The 20,000-nt window shown below is 46.4% G+C and overlaps 2 protein-coding genes and 1 long non-coding RNA gene across 3 annotated transcripts in view; 1 reads left to right on the top strand and 2 right to left on the bottom strand.

Moving 5' to 3' along the window:
• Nucleotides 1-251, bottom strand: part of LOC146423550 (multiple epidermal growth factor-like domains protein 8) — a 67,040-nt gene extending 66,789 nt beyond the window's left edge. The window contains exon 1 of the mRNA XM_085044638.1: nucleotides 205-251. The gene's annotated coding sequence lies outside the window, so the exon portion shown is untranslated. The remainder of the gene's footprint in view (nucleotides 1-204) is intronic.
• A 1,498-nt stretch (nucleotides 252-1,749) lies between these two features.
• Nucleotides 1,750-3,593, top strand: LOC146423551 (uncharacterized). The gene is made up of 4 exons (XR_014847483.1): nucleotides 1,750-1,813; nucleotides 1,848-1,923; nucleotides 2,284-2,589; nucleotides 3,534-3,593. It is a non-coding gene; the product is annotated as an uncharacterized LOC146423551 (long non-coding RNA).
• Nucleotides 3,594-4,422: 829 nt separating this feature from the next.
• Nucleotides 4,423-20,000, bottom strand: part of TMEM145 (transmembrane protein 145) — a 29,318-nt gene continuing 13,740 nt past the window's right edge. Inside the window, exons 10-16 of the mRNA XM_085044639.1 lie at nucleotides 19,208-19,288; nucleotides 17,240-17,318; nucleotides 15,384-15,477; nucleotides 12,272-12,444; nucleotides 8,967-9,087; nucleotides 7,937-8,134; nucleotides 4,423-4,620 (exon numbers count right to left, since the gene is read on the bottom strand). Coding sequence (XP_084900765.1) covers nucleotides 4,447-4,620; nucleotides 7,937-8,134; nucleotides 8,967-9,087; nucleotides 12,272-12,444; nucleotides 15,384-15,477; nucleotides 17,240-17,318; nucleotides 19,208-19,288 — 920 coding nt within the window. The 3' untranslated portion in view covers nucleotides 4,423-4,446. The remainder of the gene's footprint in view (nucleotides 4,621-7,936; nucleotides 8,135-8,966; nucleotides 9,088-12,271; nucleotides 12,445-15,383; nucleotides 15,478-17,239; nucleotides 17,319-19,207; nucleotides 19,289-20,000) is intronic.

Genomic DNA, 20,000 nt, shown 5'->3' on the forward strand with positions numbered 1-20,000 from the left:
CACGATTCCCGCCTCCCCTCACTCCTCCCCCCCCGCCAAGGGCCCTCAGGGGTCCCGCAGGCCTCACAGGCTCTGCCAGGCCGCGCGGAGCTGCCGAGGCTCGGCGGGGCCGCCCGGGCAGCGCCGATAAGCGGCGACAAGCGGCGCTAAAGTCGCGACAGGGCCGCGATAGAGGCGCGACAGGCGCGGCCCCTCCCCCCTCACCCGCTGGCGGCTGCTGAGGCGGCGGGATGGGGGCGGGGCCAGCGGAGGGGGCGTGGTCATAGTGGGCGGGAAAAAGAGGGGCGGGGACACAACGAAAACTGGTTCTGATTGGCTCGTTTCGTGGGCGTGGCCATATGATGGGCGTGGTTATGCTAATAGGATTGTGGTTATTTAATGAGGGCGGGGCTACGTGGCATCGAGGGGCGTGGTTACGTCCTTATGGGCGTGGCCACGGCTGGAGGACCGGAGCAGCGAGAGGCGGGGCCAGAGCGGCGCGGCCTAGTCGAGGCGCCAGCGCGGTACCATCGAGACGAGAGGCCTAGAGCGGCCCTGCGGCTTAGAGCGCCACCTGGCGGTGCGGGCGGGAGCTCCGAATTGGGGTTTTGTCATCGGAATTTAGGGTTTGCCCTCCAAAATTGGGGGTTTTCATCTCCGAATTTGGGGTTTTGTCATCCGAATTTGGGGGTTTCCCACTTAATTTTGGGGGTTTTCCCACATAATTTGGGGTTTTCGTCTCCAACTTTGGGGTTTAGCTCTCCGAATTTGGGGTTTTTCCCACATAATTTGGGGTTTTTCCCACATAATTTTGGGGATTTTTTCCCACATAGTTTGGGGTTTTTCCCACATAAATTTGGGGGTTTTCCCCCCATAATTTTGGGGCTTTTACCACATAGTTTGGGATTTTTCCCACATAATTTTGGGGTTTTTCCTCCACAATTTTGGTTTTTTTCCCCATATAATTTTGGGGGGTTTCCCCCATAATTTGTTTTTTTTCCCATATAATTTTGGGGTTTTTCCCACATAAATTTGGGGGTTTTTTCCATATAATTTGGGGGTTTCCCCCCCATAATTTGGGTTTTTTCCCCATAATTTTAGGGTTTTCCCCCCATAATTTGGGGCTTTTCCCCCATAATTTAAGGGTTTTTCCCACATAATTTAAAGGTTTTCCCCCATAATTTTTGGATTCTCGCCGGTAAAAGGAAATCAGAATTCCCTCTCAAATCACTTTCAAATCTCTTTATTTTGGCAAAATTCCTCATCTCCGAACGGGGGGGTTTGGGGTCCCCCTGAGCAGAATTTGGGGTCCCATTTGGGGCAGATTTGGGGTCTCCTGGAGTCCCATTTGGGATCCCTCTGGGGCTGAATTTGGGATCCCTCGGGTCAGATTTTGGGGTCCCCCTGAGGCAGATTTGGGGTCTCCCGGAGTCCCGTTTGGGGTCAGATTTTGGGGTCCCTCCGGGGTTCAATTTGGGGTCTGTGTGGGGCTGAATTTGGGGTGCCATTAGGGCCATTTTGGGGTCCCCCTGAGGCAGATTTGGGGTCCCCCTGGAGCAGATTTTGGGGTCTCCTGGAGTCCCGTTTGGGATCAGATTTTGGGGTCCCTTTGGGGCAGAATTTGGGGTCTGTGTGGGGCAGGATTTGGGGTCCCCCCGGCACAGATTTTGGGGTCCTCCCAGGTCCATTTGGGGCTGAATGTGGGGCAGAATTTGGCAGAATTTGGGGTCTCCCGGAGTCCCGTTTGGGGTCAGATTTTGGGGTCCTTCCGGGGTTCAATTTGGGGTCTGTGTGGGGCTGAATTTGGGGTCCCATTAGGGCAGATTTGGGGTCTGTGTGGGGCAGGATTTGGGGTCCCCCTGGGGCAGATTTGGGGCAGAATTTGGGGTCTCCCGGAGTCCCGTTTGGGGTCAGATTTTGGGGTCCCTCTGGGGCAGATTTGGGGTCCCTTCGGTCAGAATTTGGGGTCTCCCGGGGTGCCATTTGGGGTCAGATTTTGGGGTCCCTCGAGCAGAATTTGGGTCAGAATTTGGGTCCCTTAGGTCACAATTTGGGGTCTCCCGGAGTCCCATTTGGGGCAGAATTTGGCAGAATTTGGGGTCCCTCTGGGGCTGAATTTGGGGTGCCATTAGGGCCATTTTGGGGTCCCCCTGAGGCAGATTTGGGGTCCCCCTGGAGCAGATTTTGGGGTCTCCTGGAGTCCCGTTTGGGATCAGATTTTGGGGTCCCGTTTGGGGCAGAATTTGGGGTCTGTGTGGGGCAGGATTTGGGGTCCCCCCGGCACAGATTTTGGGGTCCTCCCAGGTCCATTTGGGGCTGAATGTGGGGCAGAATTTGGCAGAATTTGGCGTCTCCCGGAGTCCCGTTTGGGGTCAGATTTTGGGGTCCTTCTGGGGCAGATTTGGGGCTGAATTTAGCTGAATTTGGAGTCCTATTTGGAGTCTTCTGGGATTCCATTTGGGGTCAGATTTTGGGGTCCCTCTGGGGCTGAATTTGGGGTCTCCCGGAGTCCCATTTGGGGCTGAATTTGGGGTCCCTCTGGGGCACATTTGGGGCTGAATTTGGCAGAATTTGGGGCTGAATTTGGGGTCCCTCTGGGGCAGATTTGGGGTCAGGATTTGGGGTCCCTTAGGTCAGAATTTGGCAGAATTTGGGGTCCCTCTGGGGCTGAATTTGGGGTCTCCCGGAGTCCCATTTGGGGTCAGATTTTGGGGTCCCTCTGGGGCAGATTTGGGGCTGACTTTAGCTGAATTTGGGGTCCCATTTGGAGTCTCCTGGGATCCCATTTGGGGCTGAATTTGGGGTCCCTCTGGGGCAGATTTGGGGTCTCCCGGAGTCCCATTTGGGGACAGAATTTGGGGTCCCTCGGGGCTGAATTTGGGGTCTGTGTGGGGCAGATTTGGGGTGCCTTTGGGGCTGAATTTGGCAGAATTTGGGGCTGAATTTAGAGTCCCATTAAGGCAGAATTTGGGGTCCCTCTGGGACAGAATTTGGGGTCTCCCGGAGTCCCATTTGGGGTCCCATTTGGGTCAGAATTTGGGGTCTGTGTGGGGCAGATTTGGGGTCTCCCGGAGTCCCGTTTGGGGTCAGAATTTGGGGTCCCTCTGGGGCATATTTGGGGTGGCTAGGGGGCTGATTTGGGGTCCCTTTGGGGCTGAATTTGGGGTTCTCCCGGAGTCCCATTTGGGGTCCCTCTGGGGCAGATTTGGGGTCTGTGTGGGGCAGTTTTTGGGGTCCCATTTGGGGCACAGATTTTGGGGTCCTCCCGGGTCCCGTTTGGGGCTGAATTTGGGGTCCCTGCGGTCAGATTTTGGGGTCAGGATTTGGGGTCCCTAGAGCAGAATTTGGCAGAATTTGGGGTCCCTCGGGTCAGATTTTGGGGTCCCATTTGGGGTCAGAATTTGGGGCAGATTTTGTCGGAATTTGGGGTCCCATTCGAGGTCAGATTTTGGGGTTCCTAGAGCAGAATTTGGGGTCTCCCGGGGTCCCTTTTGGGGTCAGAATTTGGGGTCCCTTAGGTCAGAATTTGGGGTCAGGATTTGGGGTGCCTAGAGCAGAATTTGGGGCAGAATTTGGGGTCTCCTGGAGTCCCATTTGGGGTCAGATTTTGGGGTCCCTAGAGCAGATTTTGGGGTCTCTCGGGTCAGAATTTGGGGTCCCATTGGGGGTCAGAATTTGGGGTCCCTTAGGTCAGAATTTGGGGTCAGGATTTGGGGTGCCTAGAGCAGAATTTGGCAGAATTTGGAGCAGAATTTGGCAGAATTTGGGGTCCCATTTGGGGTCAAACTTTGGGGTCCCTTAGGTCAGATTTTGGGGTCCCTCGGGTCAGAATTTGGGGTCAGATTTTGGGGTTCCTAGAGCAGAATTTGGGGTCTCCCGGGATCCCTTTTGGGGTCAGAATTTGGGGTCCCTTAGGTCAGAATTTGGGGTCAGGATTTGGGGTCCCTAGAGCAGAATTTGGGGCAGAATTTGTCAGAATTTGGGGTCGCTTAGGTCAGATTTTGGGGTCTCCTGGAGTCCCATTTGGGGTCAGATTTTGGGGTCACATTTTGGGGTCTCTAGAGCAGAATTTGGCACATTTTGGGGTCCCTTGGGTCACATTTTGGGGTCCCATTTGGGGTCAGATTTTGGGGTCCCTGGAGCAGATTTTGGGGTCAGATTTTGGGGTCCCTAGAGCAGAATTTGGCAGATTTTGGGGTCCCATTTGGGGTCAGATTTTGGGGTCCCTGGAGCAGATTTTGGGGTCCCATTTGGGGTCAGATTTTGGGGTCCCTGGATGAGATTTTGGGGTCAGATTTTGGGGTCCCTGGAGCAGATTTTGGGGTCCCTGGATGAGATTTTGGGGTCAGATTTTGGGGTCCCTGGATGAGATTTTGGGGTCAGATTTTGGGGTCCCTAGAGCAGAATTTGGGATCCCATTTGGGGCAGAATTTGTCAGATTTGGGGTCTCTGGATGAGATTTTGGGGTCAGATTTTGGGGTCCCTGTTCGCCCCTCCCCCCCCCGAGTGCACGCTGAAGTACTCGGGGTAGCCCGAGTGGGGGAGGGGCAGCGCGGGGGGGGAGGGGCGAGCCTTGGGGGGGGGAGGGGCGGCCGGAGCTGCCCATCCCCCCGCCGGCGATTCCTCCACCTGCGGCACCACCTGGGGACAAAAAGGGACACTTGGGGACATTTGGGGCTTTGCTCCAACTTTGGGGATTTTTTCCCCATTTTTTGGAGTTTTTCCCCATTTTTCTCCCATTTTTCTCCCATTTTTCCTTCACTTTTCGGCATTTTTCCCCCCAATTTTCGAGATTTTTTTCCCCAATTTTTGGAGTTTTTCTCCCATTTTTCCCCATTTTTCCTCCATTTTTCTCCCATTTTTCCTCCATTTTTCTCCCATTTTTCTCCCATTTTCCCCCATTTTTCTCAATTTTTCTCCCATTTTTCCACCATTTTCGGCATTTTTCCCCCCAATTTTCGAAATTTTTTTCCCCAATTTTTGGAGTTTTTCTCCCATTTTTCCCCATTTTTCCTCCATTTTTCTCCCATTTTTCTCCCATTATCCCCCATTTTTCTCAATTTTTCTCCCATTTTTCCACCATTTTTGGGATTTTTCCCCCAATTTTCGAGATTTTTTTCCCACAATTTTTGGAGTTTTTCTCCCATTATCCCCCATTTTTCCCCATTTTTCTCCCATTTTTCCTTCATTTTTCTCCCATTTCTCCCAATTTTTCTCCCATTTTTCCACCATTTTTGGGATTTTTCCCCCAATTTTCGAGATTTTTTTCCCCAATTTTTGGAGTTTTTCTCCCATTTTTTCCCCATTTTTCCCCATTTTTCCCCAATTTTCTCCCATTTTTCCCAATTTTTCTCCCATTTTTCCCCATTTTTCCCCATTTTTCTCCCATTTTTCTCTCATTTTTTCCCCATTTTTCTCCCATTTTTCCTCCATTTTCTGGCATTTTCCCCCCAATTTTCAGGATTTTTCCCCCCAATTTTCGGGAGTTTTTCCCCATTTTCTTGGTGGTTTTTCAGTTTTTTCGCCATTTTTTCGAGTTTTTTTCCCATTTTTTCACCATTTTCCCCCATTTTTTCACCATTTCTCCTCCAAATTTCGGGATTTTTTCCCCCAATTTTCAGGATTTCCCCCCCCAATTTTCAGGAGTTTTTCCCCATTTTTTCCCCATTTTTTCCCCATTTTTTCCCCATTTTTTCCCCATTTTTTCCCCATTTTTTCGAGTTTTTCCCCATTTTTTCACCGTTTTTTGCCATTTTTCACCGTTTCTCCCCCAAATTTCGGGATTTTTCCCCCAAATTTTTTCCCAACTCTCCCCCCAGACTCACGGCAGGATGTTCCTGCCCCGGGATGGAGAAGAGCTCGGGGAAATTTGGGACAGAGTCGCTGATGAAGGTGACGTCATCCCTCATTTCTGCCCCATTTTCCCCCAATTTTTGGGATTTTTTCCCCTAATTTTTGGGGAATTTTTTCCCATTTCTAGATGTTTTTTTCCCCCATTTTTTTCCCATTTTTTCTCTATTTTTTCCCCATTTTTTCTCTATTTTTTCCCCATTTTTTCCCCATTTTTTCCCCATTTTTTCCCCATTTTTTCCCCATTTTTTCCCCATTTTTTCCCCATTTTTCCCCAAATTTTTTCCCAAATCTCCCCCCAGACTCACGGCAGGATTCTCCTGCCCCGGGATGGAGAAGAGCTCGGGGAATTTGGGGACAGAGTCGCTGATGAAGGTGACGTCATCCCTCATTTCTGCCCCATTTTCCCCCAATTTTGGGATTTTTTCCCCTCAATTTTCGGGATTTTTTCCCCCTAATTTTTGAGGAATTTTTTCCCATTTCTAGATGGTTTTTTCCCCATTTTTTCTCAATTTTTCCCCCATTTTTTCCCCATTTTTCCCCCATTTTTTCCCCATTTTTTCCCCATTTTTTCCCCATTTTTCCGAGTTTTTTCCCCATTTTTTCACCGTTTCTCCCCCAAATTTTGGGATTTTTCTCCCAAATTTTTTCCCAAATCTCTCCCCAGACTCACGGCAGGATGTTCCTGTCCCGGGATGGAGAAGAGCTCGGTGAAGTTGGGGACAGAGTCGCTGATGAAGGTGACGTCATCCCTCATTTCTGCCCCATTTTCACCCAATTTTGGGATTTTTTCCCCTAATTTTTGGGGAATTTTTTCCCATTTCTAGATGGTTTTTCCCCCATTTTTTCTCCATTTTTTCCCCATTTTTTCGAGTTTTTCCCCCATTTTTTCACCATTTTTTCCCCATTTTTTTCCCCATTTTTCCGAGTTTTTTCCCCATTTTTTCACCGTTTTTTGCCATTTTTTCGAGTTTTTTTCCCATTTTTTCCCCGTTTTTTGCCATTTTTTCACCGTTTCTCCCCCAAATTTCGGGATTTTTCCCCCAAATTTTTTCCCAAATCTCCCCCCAGACTCACGGCAGGGTTCTCCTGTCCCGGGATGGAGAAGAGCTCGGGGAAATTTGGGACAGAGTCACTGATGAAGGTGACGTCATCCCTCATTTCTGCCCCATTTTCCCCCAATTTTGGGATTTTTTCCCCAAGTTTCGGGATTTTTTTCACCCAACTTTAGGGATTTTTCTCCCCAATTTTCAGGAGTTTTTCCCCATTTTTTCCCCATTTTTTCCCCATTTTTTCCCCATTTTTCCGAGTTTTTTCCCCATTTTTTCACCGTTTTTTGCCATTTTTTCACCATTTTTCGCCATTTTTTCCCCAAATTTTTTCCCAAATTTTTTCCCAAACTCCCCCCAGACTCACGGCAGGATGTTCCTGCCCCGGGATGGAGAAGAGCTCGGGGAATTTGGGACAGAGTCACTGATGAAGGTGACGTCATCCCTCAGTTCTGCCCCATTTTCACCCAATTTTGGGATTTTTTCCCCTCAATTTTCGGGATTTTTTCCCCTAATTTTTGAGGAATTTTTTCCCATTTCTAGATGGTTTTTTCCCCATTTTTTCTCCATTTTTCCCCCATTTTTTCCCCATTTTTCCGAGTTTTTTCCCCATTTTTTCACCGTTTTTTGCCATTTTTTCACTGTTTTTTGCCATTTTTTCACCGTTTTTTGCCATTTTTTCACCGTTTTCCCCCAAATTTTTTCCCAAATCTCTCCCCAGACTCACGGCAGGGTTCTCCTGCCCCGGGATGGAGAAGAGCTCGGTGAAGTTGGGGACAGAGTCGCTGATGAAGGTGACGTCATCCCTCATTTCTGCCCCATTTTCACCCAATTTTCGGGATTTTTTCCCCTAATTTTTGAGATTTTTCCCCTATTTTTTGGGGAATTTTTCCCTATTTCTAGATGGTTTTTTCCCCATTTTTTCTCTATTTTTTCCCCATTTTTTCTCTATTTTTTCCCCATTTTTCCGAGTTTTTTCCCCATTTTTTCACCATTTTTTCCCCATTTTTTCCCCATTTTTCCCCCAAATTTTTTCCCAAATCTCTCCCCAGACTCACGGCAGGGTTCTCCTGCCCCGGGATGGAGAAGAGCTCGGTGAAGTTGGGGACAGAGTCGCTGATGAAGGTGACATTGCCGTAGCCCTGCGGGGGGGGAGGGGCGGCGGTGGGGGAGGGGATTTCGGGGATGGAGCCGATTTGGGAAGTTCGGACGTGGAAAGGGAAATTCTTGTTGGCGGCAGATGGACGAGTCAGGACCTGCAGGATTTGGGAGAATTCGGGAGATTTTGGGGAATTTAAAGGGAATTTTTGGGGATTTTAGGGGGATTTTAGGGGGATTTAAGTCTAATTTTGGGGATTTAGAGGGAATTTTGGGAGGATTTTGGGGGATTTTGGGTGATTTTAGGGAGATTTTCGGTGATTTTAGGGAGATTTTGGGAGATTTTAGGGCCTTAAAGGGGATTTTGGGGAGAATTAAAGGGAATTTTGGGAGGACTTTAGGGGATTTGGGGAGATTTTAGGGAGATTTTGGGAGATTTTGGGAGATTTTGGGTGATTTTGGGTGATTTTAGGGAGATTTTGGGTGATTTTAGGGAGATTTTAGGGCTTTCAATGGGATTTTGGGGGAGAATTAAAGGGAATTTTGGGGGATTTTTGGGAGATTTTGGGGGATTTTAGGGGGAATTAAGGGGGATTTTTGGGTTCAGACATTTCAGATGAATTTGGGGTTTTTTTGGGGTGAATTTTGGGGTTTTTTGGGATGAATTTTGGGGTTTTTTGGGGTCTCCCCAGGAAGACCCCGTGGGCATACAGGTGAGTTCCCAGCTGGATCCCATTGACCATTTGGGGATTTTTGGGGATATTTTTGGGGATTTTTGGGTTTTTTTGGGTTCAGACATTTCAGATGAATTTGGGGGTTTTTTGGGGTGATTTTTGGGATGAATTTGGGGTTTTTTTGGGGTGAATTTTGGGTTTTTTTGGGTGAATTTTGGGGGTTTTTTGGGTGAATTTTGGGGTTTTTTTGGGGTGAATTTTGGGGTTTTTTGGGGTGAATTTTGGGGGTTTTTTTTGGGGTTTTTTGGGGACTCACCAGGAAGACCCCGTGGGCATAGAGGTGAGTTCCCAGCTGGATCCCATTGACGATTTTCTCTCTCGCCCATTTCGGAATCCCAAAATTTGCCACCAGAGCCGAAACCGGAACGGCCAGGAACCTGCGGGAGACCCAAAAAAAAACCCCAAAATACCCCAAAAAACCCCAAAATTCCCCCAGGTGAAACCCCAAAATAAACCCAAAAAAACCCCAAAACTCTCCAGGTCAAACTCAGAAAAAACCCAAAAAATAACCCAAAAAACCCCGAAATTCCCCCAGGTGAAACCCCAAAAAAACCCAAAAAAACCCCAAAACCTCCCAGGTGAAACTCAGAGAAAAAACCCAAAATACCCCAAAAAAACCCCAAATTCCCCCAGGTGAAACCCCAAAAAAAAACCCAAAAAAACCCCAAAACGCTCCAGGTGACACTCAGGAAAAAACCCAAAAAATAACCCAAAAAAACCCCAAAAAAAACCCCAAAATAACCCAAAAAACCCCCCAAAAATAACCCAAAAAACCCCGAAATTCCCCCAGGTGAAACCCCCAAAAAAACCCCAAAAAACCCACAAAATTCTCCAGGTGAAACTCAGGAAAAAACCCCAAAATACACCAAAAAACCCCAAAATTCCCTCAGGTGAAACCCCAAAAAAACCTCAAAAAAACCCAAAACCCTCCAGGTGAAACTTAGGAAAAAAACCCAAAAATAACCCAAAAACCCCCAAAATTCTCCAGGTGAAACCCCAAAAAAAAAAAAACCGAAACACCCCAGGTGAAACTCAGAAAAAAAACCCAAAAATAACCCAAAAAACCCCAAAATTCCACCGGCTGAAACCCCAAAAAATAAACCTGAAAAAACCCCAAAACCTCCCAGGTGAGACTCAGGAAAAAACCCCAAAAAACCCCAAAATTCCCCCAGGTGAAACCCCAAAAAAACCCAAAAAAACCCCAAAACTCTCCAGGTGAAACTCAGAGAAAAAACCCAAAATAACCCAAAAACCCCCGAAATTCCCCCAGGTGAAACCCCAAAAAAAACCCAAAAAAACCCCAAAACCCCCCAGGTGAAACTCAGAAAAAAACCCCAAAATACCCCAAAAAACCCCGAAATACCTGAAAATTGCTGCCAAAATCCCACCAAATTCCAATAAAAAGTAAAAAAAAAGTTTAAAAATTCCCAAAAATCCTCAAAAAATTCCAAAAAAATCCCAAAAAATTCCAAAAAAATCCCAAAAAATTCCCGAAAAATCCCAGCCATCCCCCAGACCCACCAGAAGCTCCAAAAAGACCTCAAAATACCAAAAAATTGCCCCCAAAATTCCAATAAAAATTCAAAAAAATTCCAAAAATCCCCAAAAAATCCCCCAAAAAATTCAAAAAAAATCCCAAAAATTCCCAAAAAAATCCCAAAAATTCCCCAAAATTCCCGAGCATCCCCCGGGCTCACCGGAAGCTGTAACGCTGAGGAAGGGCAGGTAAAAGGGGCGGCGCTGAGCGTGACCCCAAAAATACTCCAAAAAATAAAGAAAAATCAAAAAAAAAATCGCCAAAAAATGGCAAAAAAATTCCCAAAAATTCCCAAAAAATTCCCAAAATTTCCCCAGACTCTCTGAAGCCTCCAGACCCATTAGAACCCCCCAAAATATCCCAAAAATCCTTCAGAATTCCCAATAAAGCACCCAAAAATCACCAAAGAAAAGCCCAAAAAATTCCCAAAAAATTCCCCAAAAAATCGCAAAAATTCCCAAAAAATTCCCAAAATTTCCCCGCAGCCCCCTGAAGCCCCCAGACCCACCAGAAGCCCCCAAAATACCCGAAAATACCCGAAAATTGCCCCAAAATTCCAATAAAAATTCAAAAAATGCAAAAAAATCCCCAAAAAATCCCCCCAAAAATTCCCAAAAAATCCCAAAAATTCCCAAAATTCCCGAGCACCCCTCAGACCCACCAGAAGCTGTAGGCGCCGAGGAAGGGCAGGTAGAAGGGGCGGCGCTGACCGTGACCCCAAAAAATCAAGATAAATCCAAAAAAAATCGCCAAAAAAGTAAAGAAAAATCCCCAAAAAATTCCCAAAAATTCCCAAAAAATTCCCAAATTTTCTCCCGACTCTCTGAAGCCCCCAGACCCATTAGAACCCCCCAAAGGACCCGAAAATTGCCCACAAAATTCCAATAAAAATTCAAAAAAATTCAAAAAAATCCCCCAAAAATCCCAAAAAATCCCCAAAAATTCCCAAAATTTCGCCAGACTCTCTGAAGCTCCCAAACCCAGGAGAAGCCCCGAAAAGACCCAAAAATACCCGAAAAATGCCCCCAAAATCCCACAAAATTCCAATAAAAAGTCAAAAAAAATTGCCAAAAAAATTTCTAAAAATTTTTTAAAAATCCCAAAAAATTCCCAAAAATTCCCCAAAATTCCCGAGCAGCCCCCGGGCTCACCAGAAGCTGTAGGCGCCGAGGAAGGGCAGGTAGAAGGGGCGGCGCTGAGCGTGACCCCAAAAATACCCCAAAAAATCAAGAAAAATCCCCAAAAAATCGCCAAAAAAATAAAGAAAAATCCCCTAAAAATTCCCAAAAAATTCCAAAAAAATTCCCAAAATTTCGCCAGACTCTCTGAAGCCCCCAGACCCACCAGAAACCCCCAAAAGACCTCAAAATACCCAAAAATTGCCCCCAAAATCCCTCAAAATTCCAATAAAAATTTTAAAAAATTCAAAAAAATCCCCCAAAAAATCTCAAAAAATCCCCAAAAATTCCCCAAAATTTCCCCAGACTCTCTGAAGCTCCCAAACCCACGAGAAGCCCCGAAAAGACCCCAAAATACCCGAAAATTGCCCCCAAAATCTCACAAAATTCCAATAAAAATTAAAAAAAAATTGCCAAAAAAATTTTTAAAAAATCCCAAAAAATTCCCAAAAATTCCCCAAAATTCCCGAGCACCCCCCGGGCTCACCAGAAGCTGTAGGCGCCGAGGAAGGGCAGGTAGAAGGGGCGGCGCTGAGCGTGACCCCAAAAATACCCCAAAAATAAAGATAAATCCAAAAAAAATTGCCAAAAAAAATCCTGAAAAATTCCAAAAAAAATTCCAAAAAATTCCCAAAATTTCCCCAGACTCTCTGAAGCCCCCAGACCCATTAGAACCCCCCAAAAGACCCGAAAATTGCCCCCAAAATTCCAATAAAAATTCAAAAAAATTCAAAAAAATCCCAAAAAAATCCCCCAAAAAATTCCAAAAAATTCCCAAAAATTCCCCAAAAAAATCCCAAAAATTCCCAAAATTCCCCCGCAGCCCCCCGAAGCCCCCAGACCCACCAGAAGCTGTAGGCGCCGAGGAAGGGCAGGTAGAAGGGGCGGCGCTCGGGAGCCGCGCTGACGGTCGAAGCCACAGCCGAGCAGAACCAAAGGAAAGCTCCGAACTGCAGCGCGATCAGCCCGTAACCCGCCGGCGACTCGTACGTGTAGAGAACCTGCCCGGGGTCGAAAAACTCCGGAAAAACCAAAAAAATATCCCTCAGATATGTGGGGATACAGCAGAAAAAAACAGCTCGAAAATAGCCCAAAATATGCCCAAAATATACCAAAAAATAGCCAGAAAATGCCCCAAAATACACCCAAAATATCCTGAATATGGCCCTGAAATATCCCTAAAATATCCTGAAAATGTCCCTAAAATATCCCCAAATTATCCCCAAAATATCCCAAAAATATCCTGAAAATGTCCCCAAAATATCCCCAAAATATCCCCAAAATATCCTCAAAATATCCTGAAAATGTCCCTAAAATATCCCCAAAATATCCTAAAAATATCCTCAAAATATCCTCAAAATATCCCCAAAATATCCTGAAAATATCAACAAAATATCCATAAAATATCCACAAAATATTTCCAAAATATCTTCAAAATATCCCCGAAATAACCCCAAAATATCCCTGCGATCTCCCCAAAATCTGCTCAGGTGTAGAGCACCTGGCCGGGGTCCAAAAACTCCCCCAGACCCAAAAAAATACTCCTCAGGTATGTGGGGATACAGCAGAAAAAAACAGCTCGAAAATAGCCCAAAATATGCCCAAAATATAGTAAAATATGCCCAAAATATACACAAAAATAGCCAGAAACTGCCCCCAAAATATCCCGAAAATGGCCCCAAAATATCCACAAAATAGCACCAAAATATCCACAAAATATCCTGAAAATATCCCCAAAATATCACTGCGATCTCCCCAAAATCTGCTCAGGTGTAGAGCACCTGGCCGGGGTCCAAAAACTCCGGAAAACCCAAAAAAATAACCTCAGATATGTCCAGAGTGAAGGAGATAAAAACCCCAAAAAAATAGCCCCAAAATATCCCAAAATATTGTGAAAATAGCCCCAAAATAGCCCAAAATGCACCCAGAATAGTCACAATAATAGCCAGAAAGTGCCCCAAAAATATCCCCAAAATATCCCCAAAATATCCCTAAAATATCCTGAAAATATTCCCAAAATTGCCCAAAATATCCTAAAAATATCCACAAAATATCCTGAAAATATCCTAAAAAATCCACAACATATCACTGCGATCTCCCCAAAATCTGCTCAGGTGTAGAGAACCTGGCCGGGGTCCAAAAACTCCCCCAGACCCAAAAAATACAAAAAATACTCAGATATTTTTGGGGACACAGCAGAAAAAAACAGCTCGAAAATAGCCCAAAATATAGTCAAAATATGCCCAAAATACATACAAAAATAGCCAGAAACTGTCCCAAAATAGCCCAAAAAATCCCCAAAATGTCCCCAAAATATCCCCAAAATATCCCCAAAATAGCCCCAAATACACCCAAAATAGTTATGAGAATAACGGGAAAGTGCCCCAAAAATAGCCCAAAATATACTGGAAATGTCTTAAAAATATCTTGAAAATTTTCCTAAAATATCCTGAAAATATCCCCAAAATACTTCCAAAATATCCATAAAATATCCCCAAAATATCCTAAAAATATCCACAAAATATCCACAGAATATCCATAAAATATCCAAAAAATATCCACAAAATATCCACAAAATATCCATAAAATATCCACAAAATATCCATAAAATCTCCCCAAAATATCCACAAACTACCCACAAAACATCCTGAAAATGTCCCCAAAATAACCCAAAATATCCCCAAAATATCCTAAAAATATGCACAAAATATCCTGAAAATCCTCACAAAATATCTTGAAAATATCAGCAAAATAGCCCAAAATATCCCCAAAATATTCCAAAGACATCCACAAAATATTTCCAAAATATCTCCAAAATATTCTAAAACTATCCTCAAAATATGCCCAAAATATCCCCAAAATATTCTGAAAATATTAACAAAACATTTCCAAAATATTCCTAAAATATCCCCAAAATATCCCCAAAAACATTCTCCAAAATCTGTAAAATACCCCAAATTCCCCCCCAGGTGAATTTGGGGTGAATTCAGGGGATTTTGGGTAAATTTTGGGGTGAATTTTGGGTGATTTTTGGGGTGATATTGGGGTGGATTTGGGGTGAATTTGGCTGATTTTGGGGTGAATTTTGGGGATTTTTGCTCACCTGTGCCTCATAGGTGAGCAGGGCGATGTGAGCAGTGCTGATTTGGGGGATTTTGGGTAAATTTTGGGTTAAATTTTTGGGATTTCAGCTCACCTGTGCCTCATAGGTGAGCAGGGCGATGTGAGCAATGCTGATTTGGGGGATTTGGGTGAATTTTGGGGTAAATTTTTGGGATTTCAGCTCACCTGTGCCTCATAGGTGAGCAGGGCAATGTGAGCAATGCTGATTTGGGGGATTTGGGTGATTTTGGGGTGAATTCAGGTGTTTTTGGGGTCTCACCTGTGCCTCATAGGTGAGCAGAGCGATGTGAGCAATGCTGATTTGGGTAAGTTCAGGTGATTTTGGGTAAATTCAGGTGATTTTGGGGTCTCACCTGTGCCTCATAGGTGAGCAGAGCGATGTGCGCAATGCTGATGTGAACTCAGGATAAATTTTGGGGTAAATTCAGGTGATTTTGGTGAATTTACCTGTGCCTCATAGGTGAGCAGAGCAATGTGAGCAATGCTGATTTGGGGGATTTTGGGTGAATTTGGGGTGATTTTGGGTTATTTTTACTCACCTGTGCCTCATAGGTGAGCAGAGCAATGTGCGCAATGCTGATTTGGGTGATTTTGGGGTAAATTGAATGAATTTTGGGGTGAATTCAGGTGATTTTGGGGTCTCACCTGTGCCTCATAGGTGAGCAGAGCGATGTGCGCAATGCTGATTTGGGTGATTTTGGGTAAATTTTGGGGTGATTTTTGGGGATTTTGGTGAATTTACCTGTGCCTCGTAGGTGAGCAGGGCGATGTGAGCAATGCTGATGTGAACTCAGGGTGAATTTTGGGGTGAATTCAGGTGATTTTGGGGTCTCACCTGTGCCTCATAGGTGAGCAGAGCGATGTGCGCAATGCTGTACAAAGTCATGTAGACTGAGAGCCGAACGGAACCTCCTGGGCTGATCCGACCCCTGAGTGACCAGAGTGACCATCAGTGACCACTGAGTGACCAGAGTGACCACTGAGTGACCAGAGTGACTACTGAGTGACCAGTGACCAGTGAGTGACCATGAGTGACCAGAGTGACCACTGAGTGACCACTGAGTGACCACTGAGTGACCATCAGTGACCCCTGAGTGACCATCAGTGACCACTGAGTGACCACTGAGTGACCACTGAGTGACCAGAGTGACCAGAGTGACCACTGAGTGACCACTGAGTGACCACTGAGTGACCACTGAGTGACCATCAGTGACCCCTGAGTGACCAGAGTGACCATTGAGTGACCACTGAGTGACCACTGAGTGACCCCTGAGTGACCAGAGTGACCATCAGTGACCACTGAGTGACCACTGAGTGACCACTGAGTGACCATGAGTGACCACTGAGTGACCACTGAGTGACCACTGAGTGACCAGAGTGACCAGAGTGACCACTGAGTGACCAGAGTGACCATCAGTGACCACTGAGTGACAACTGAGTGACCCCTGAGTGACCTCTGAGTGACCATCAGTGACCCTTGAGTGACCATCAGTGACCCCTGAGTGACCAGTGAGTGACCACTGAGTGACCAGAGTGACCACTGAGTGACCAGAGTGACCAGAGTGACCATGAGTGACCACTGAGTGACCAGAGTGACCATGAGTGACCATCAGTGACCAATGAGTGACCACTGAGTGACCACTGAGTGACCCCTGAGTGACCAGTGACCAGTGAGTGACCAGAGTGACCAGTGAGTGACCAGAGTGACCACTGAGTGACCACTGAGTGACCATGAGTGACCATCAGTGACCACTGAGTGACCAGTGAGTGACACTGAGTGACCAGAGTGACCAGAGTGACCATGAGTGACCACTGAGTGACCACTGAGTGACACTGAGTGACCACCGAGTGACCACTGAGTGACCACTGAGTGACCAGAGTGACCACTGAGTGACCCCAGAGTGACCAGAGTGACCAGGAGTGACCACTGAGTGACCCCAGAGTGACCACTGAGTGACCACTGAGTGACCACTGAGTGACCAGAGTGACCAGTGAGTGACACTGAGTGACCATGAGTGACACTGAGTGACCCCAGAGTGACCCCAGAGTGACACTGAGTGACCACTGAGTGACCAGAGTGACCACTGAGTGACACTGAGTGACCACTGAGTGACACTGAGTGACCAGAGTGACCACTGAGTGACACTGAGTGACCACTGAGTGACCACTGAGTGACCAGAGTGACCAGTGAGTGACCAGAGTGACCACTGAGTGACACTGAGTGACCAATGAGTGACCACTGAGTGACACTGAGTGACCAGAGTGACCACTGAGTGACCAGAGTGACCAGTGAGTGACCAGAGTGCCCAGTGAGTGACCCCTGAGTGACCAATGAGTGACCACTGAGTGACACTGAGTGACCCCTGAGTGACCAATGAGTGACACTGAGTGACCAGAGTGAACCCAAGTGACCCCGGACTGACCCCAGAGTGACCCCAGAGTGAACCACTGACCCCAGAGTGACCGCCGAGTGACCCCAGAGTGACCATTAACTGCCCATTAACTGACCCCAGAGTGACCAGTGAGTGACCACTGACCACTGAGTGACCCCTGAGTGACCCCAGAGTGACCCCAGAGTGACCCCGAGTGACCAGAGTGACCCCAGAGTGACCCCAGAGTGACCACAGAGTGACCCCCGAGTGACCCCGAGTGACCATTGAGTGACCAGAGTGACCATCAGTGACCACTGACCGTGTGACGGAGAATCCTTTCCCCAGCAGGATCAGCATCAGGAGGAAGATGAGGAAGCTGATGGAGAACAGGAGCTTCCCTGGGGAGGGGAGGAGACCCAAAATCACCCAAATCGCCCCAAAATCCATCCCAAAATCCATCCTAAAATCTATCCTAAAATAGCCCCAAAATCACCTCAAAATATCCCCAAAATCCATCGTAAAATAGCCCCAAAATCACCCCAAAATTAGCCCCAAATCACCCAAAATCACCCCAAAATAGCCCCAAAATATCCCAAAATCACCCCAAAATCCATCCTAAAATAGCCCCAAAATCACCTCAAAATTTCCCCAAAATCCATCGTAAAATAGCCCCAAAATCACCCCAAAATTAGCCCCAAATCACCCAAAATCACCCCAAATAGCCCCAAAATCCATCCCAAAATAGCCCCAAATTCCATCCTGAAATCCACCCCAAAATCCACCCGAAATCACCCCAAAAATAGCCCCAAATCACCCCAAATATCCCCAAAATCCATCCTAAAATCCATCCTGAAATCCATCCCAAAATCACCCCAAAATATCCCCAAAATCCATCCCAAAATAGCCCCAAAATCACTCCCAAAATAGCCCCAAATCACCCCAAAATCCATCCCAAAATCCATCCTAAAATATCCCCAAAGTCCACCTCAAAATCCACCCCAAATCACCCCAAAATCCATCCTAAAATCCATCCCAAAATCACCTAAAATCACCTCAAAGTAGCCCCAAAATCACCCCAAAATCCACCTCAAATCACCCCAAAATCCAGCCCAAAATCCAGCCCAAAATATCCCCAAATCACCCCAAAATCCATCCCCAAATCACCCCAAAATCCAGCCCAAAATACTCCCAAAATCACCTCAAAATCAACCCAAATAGCCCCAAAATCACCCCAAAATATCCCCAAATCACCCCAAAATCACCCCAAAATCCATCCTAAAATCCATCCCAAAATCACCCCAAAATATCCCCAAAATCCATCCTAAAAGCCACCCCAAATCACCCCAAAATCCAGCCCAAAATATCCCCAAATCACTCCAAAATCACCCCAAATCACCCCAAAATCCATCCTAAAATCCATCCGAAAATCGTCCCAAAATAGCCCCAAATATCCCCAAAATCCGCCTGAAAATCCATCCTGAAATCCACCCCAAATCACCCCAAAATCACCCCAAAATCCATCCTGAAATCTATCCCAAAATCACCCCAAAATCACCCCAAAACACCCCAAAATCCATCCTAAAATCCATCCCAAAATATCCCCAAAATATCCCCAAATCACCCCAAAATCCTTCCTGCAATCCATCCCAAAATATCCCCAAAATCCACCCCAAAATAGCCCCAAATCACCTCAAAATCCACCCCAAAATATCCCCAAAATCCATCCTAAAATCCACCCCAAATCACCCCAAAATCCATCCTGAAATCCATCCCAAAATATCCCCAGAACCACCTCAAAATCTCCCTTAAAATCCACCAAAAATCCACCCCAAATCCCCCAAAATCCCCCAAATTTTGCAGAAATCCCCCCAAATTTCCCGAAATTCCCCGAATTTTCCCAAAATCGCGGGATTTCACCCCAAATTCCTACCCAGGACCTTGACCCCACCCTGCCCAACCCCGTCACAGCCACCCCAAAATCCCCCAAAGACACCCCAAAATTCCCCCCAAAATCCCCCAAATTTTGCAGAAATCCCCCCAAATTTCCCAAAATTTCCCGAATTTTCCCAAAATCGCGGGATTTCACCCCAAAATCCTACCCAACACCTTGACCCCGCTGTGCCCAACCCCATCACAGCCACCCCAAAATCCCCCAAAACACCCCAAAACCACCCAAAATCCCCCAAAATCCACCCCAAAACCCCCCAAAAATCCCCCAAATTTTGCCCAAATTTGCCCAAATTTCAAAATTTTCCCAAAATCCTGGTTTTTCACCCCAAAATCCTACCCAGGACCTTGACCCCGCCGTGCCCAACCCCGTCACAGCCGTATTGAGCCCAGTAGATGCAGCTCAGCAGGAGACTCAGAACTGGGGGGGAGAAGGGGGAGACCCCTCCCCAAATTCACCAAAATTGCCCAAAATCACCCCAAAATCCATCCCAAAATCTACCCCGAAATGCAACCCAAATTACCCCCAAATCCACACCAAAATCCATCCCGAATTACCCAAAATTACCCCAAAATCTACCCGAAATTGCCCGAAAATCCCCGAAAATCCACCCGAAATCTATCCAAAAATCCACCCAAAAATTCACCCGAAATTCACCCGAAATCCACCCAAAATTACCCGAAAATCCACCCAAAAAATCCATCCAAAATTACCCGAAATTCACCCAAAATCCACCCAAAAATCCGCCCGAAATTCACCCCAAATCTGCCCTAAAATCCATCCGAAAATCCACCCGAAATTACCCCAAAATCCACCCAAAATCACCCCAAAATCCACCGGAAAATCCACCCGAAATTACCCGAAATCACCCAAAATCCACCCGAAAATACATCCTGAATTACCCCCAAATCACCCCAAATCCACCCCAAAAACCCCCCGAAATTACCCCAAAACCAACCCCAAAATCCGCCCGAAATTCACCTGAAATTACCTGAAAATCCACCCAAAATTACCCCAAAATCCACCCGAAATTACCCCAAAATCCACCCGAAATTCACCCAAAATCCACCCGAAATTACCCCAAAATCCACCCGAAATTACCCCAAAATCCACCCGAAATCCACCCGAAATT

The sequence above is a fragment of the Lichenostomus cassidix genome, unplaced genomic scaffold (genome assembly GCF_008360975.1).
Source record: "Lichenostomus cassidix isolate B80296 unplaced genomic scaffold, HeHo_3.0 HiC_scaffold_37, whole genome shotgun sequence".
Lineage (NCBI taxonomy): Eukaryota > Metazoa > Chordata > Aves > Passeriformes > Meliphagidae > Lichenostomus > Lichenostomus cassidix.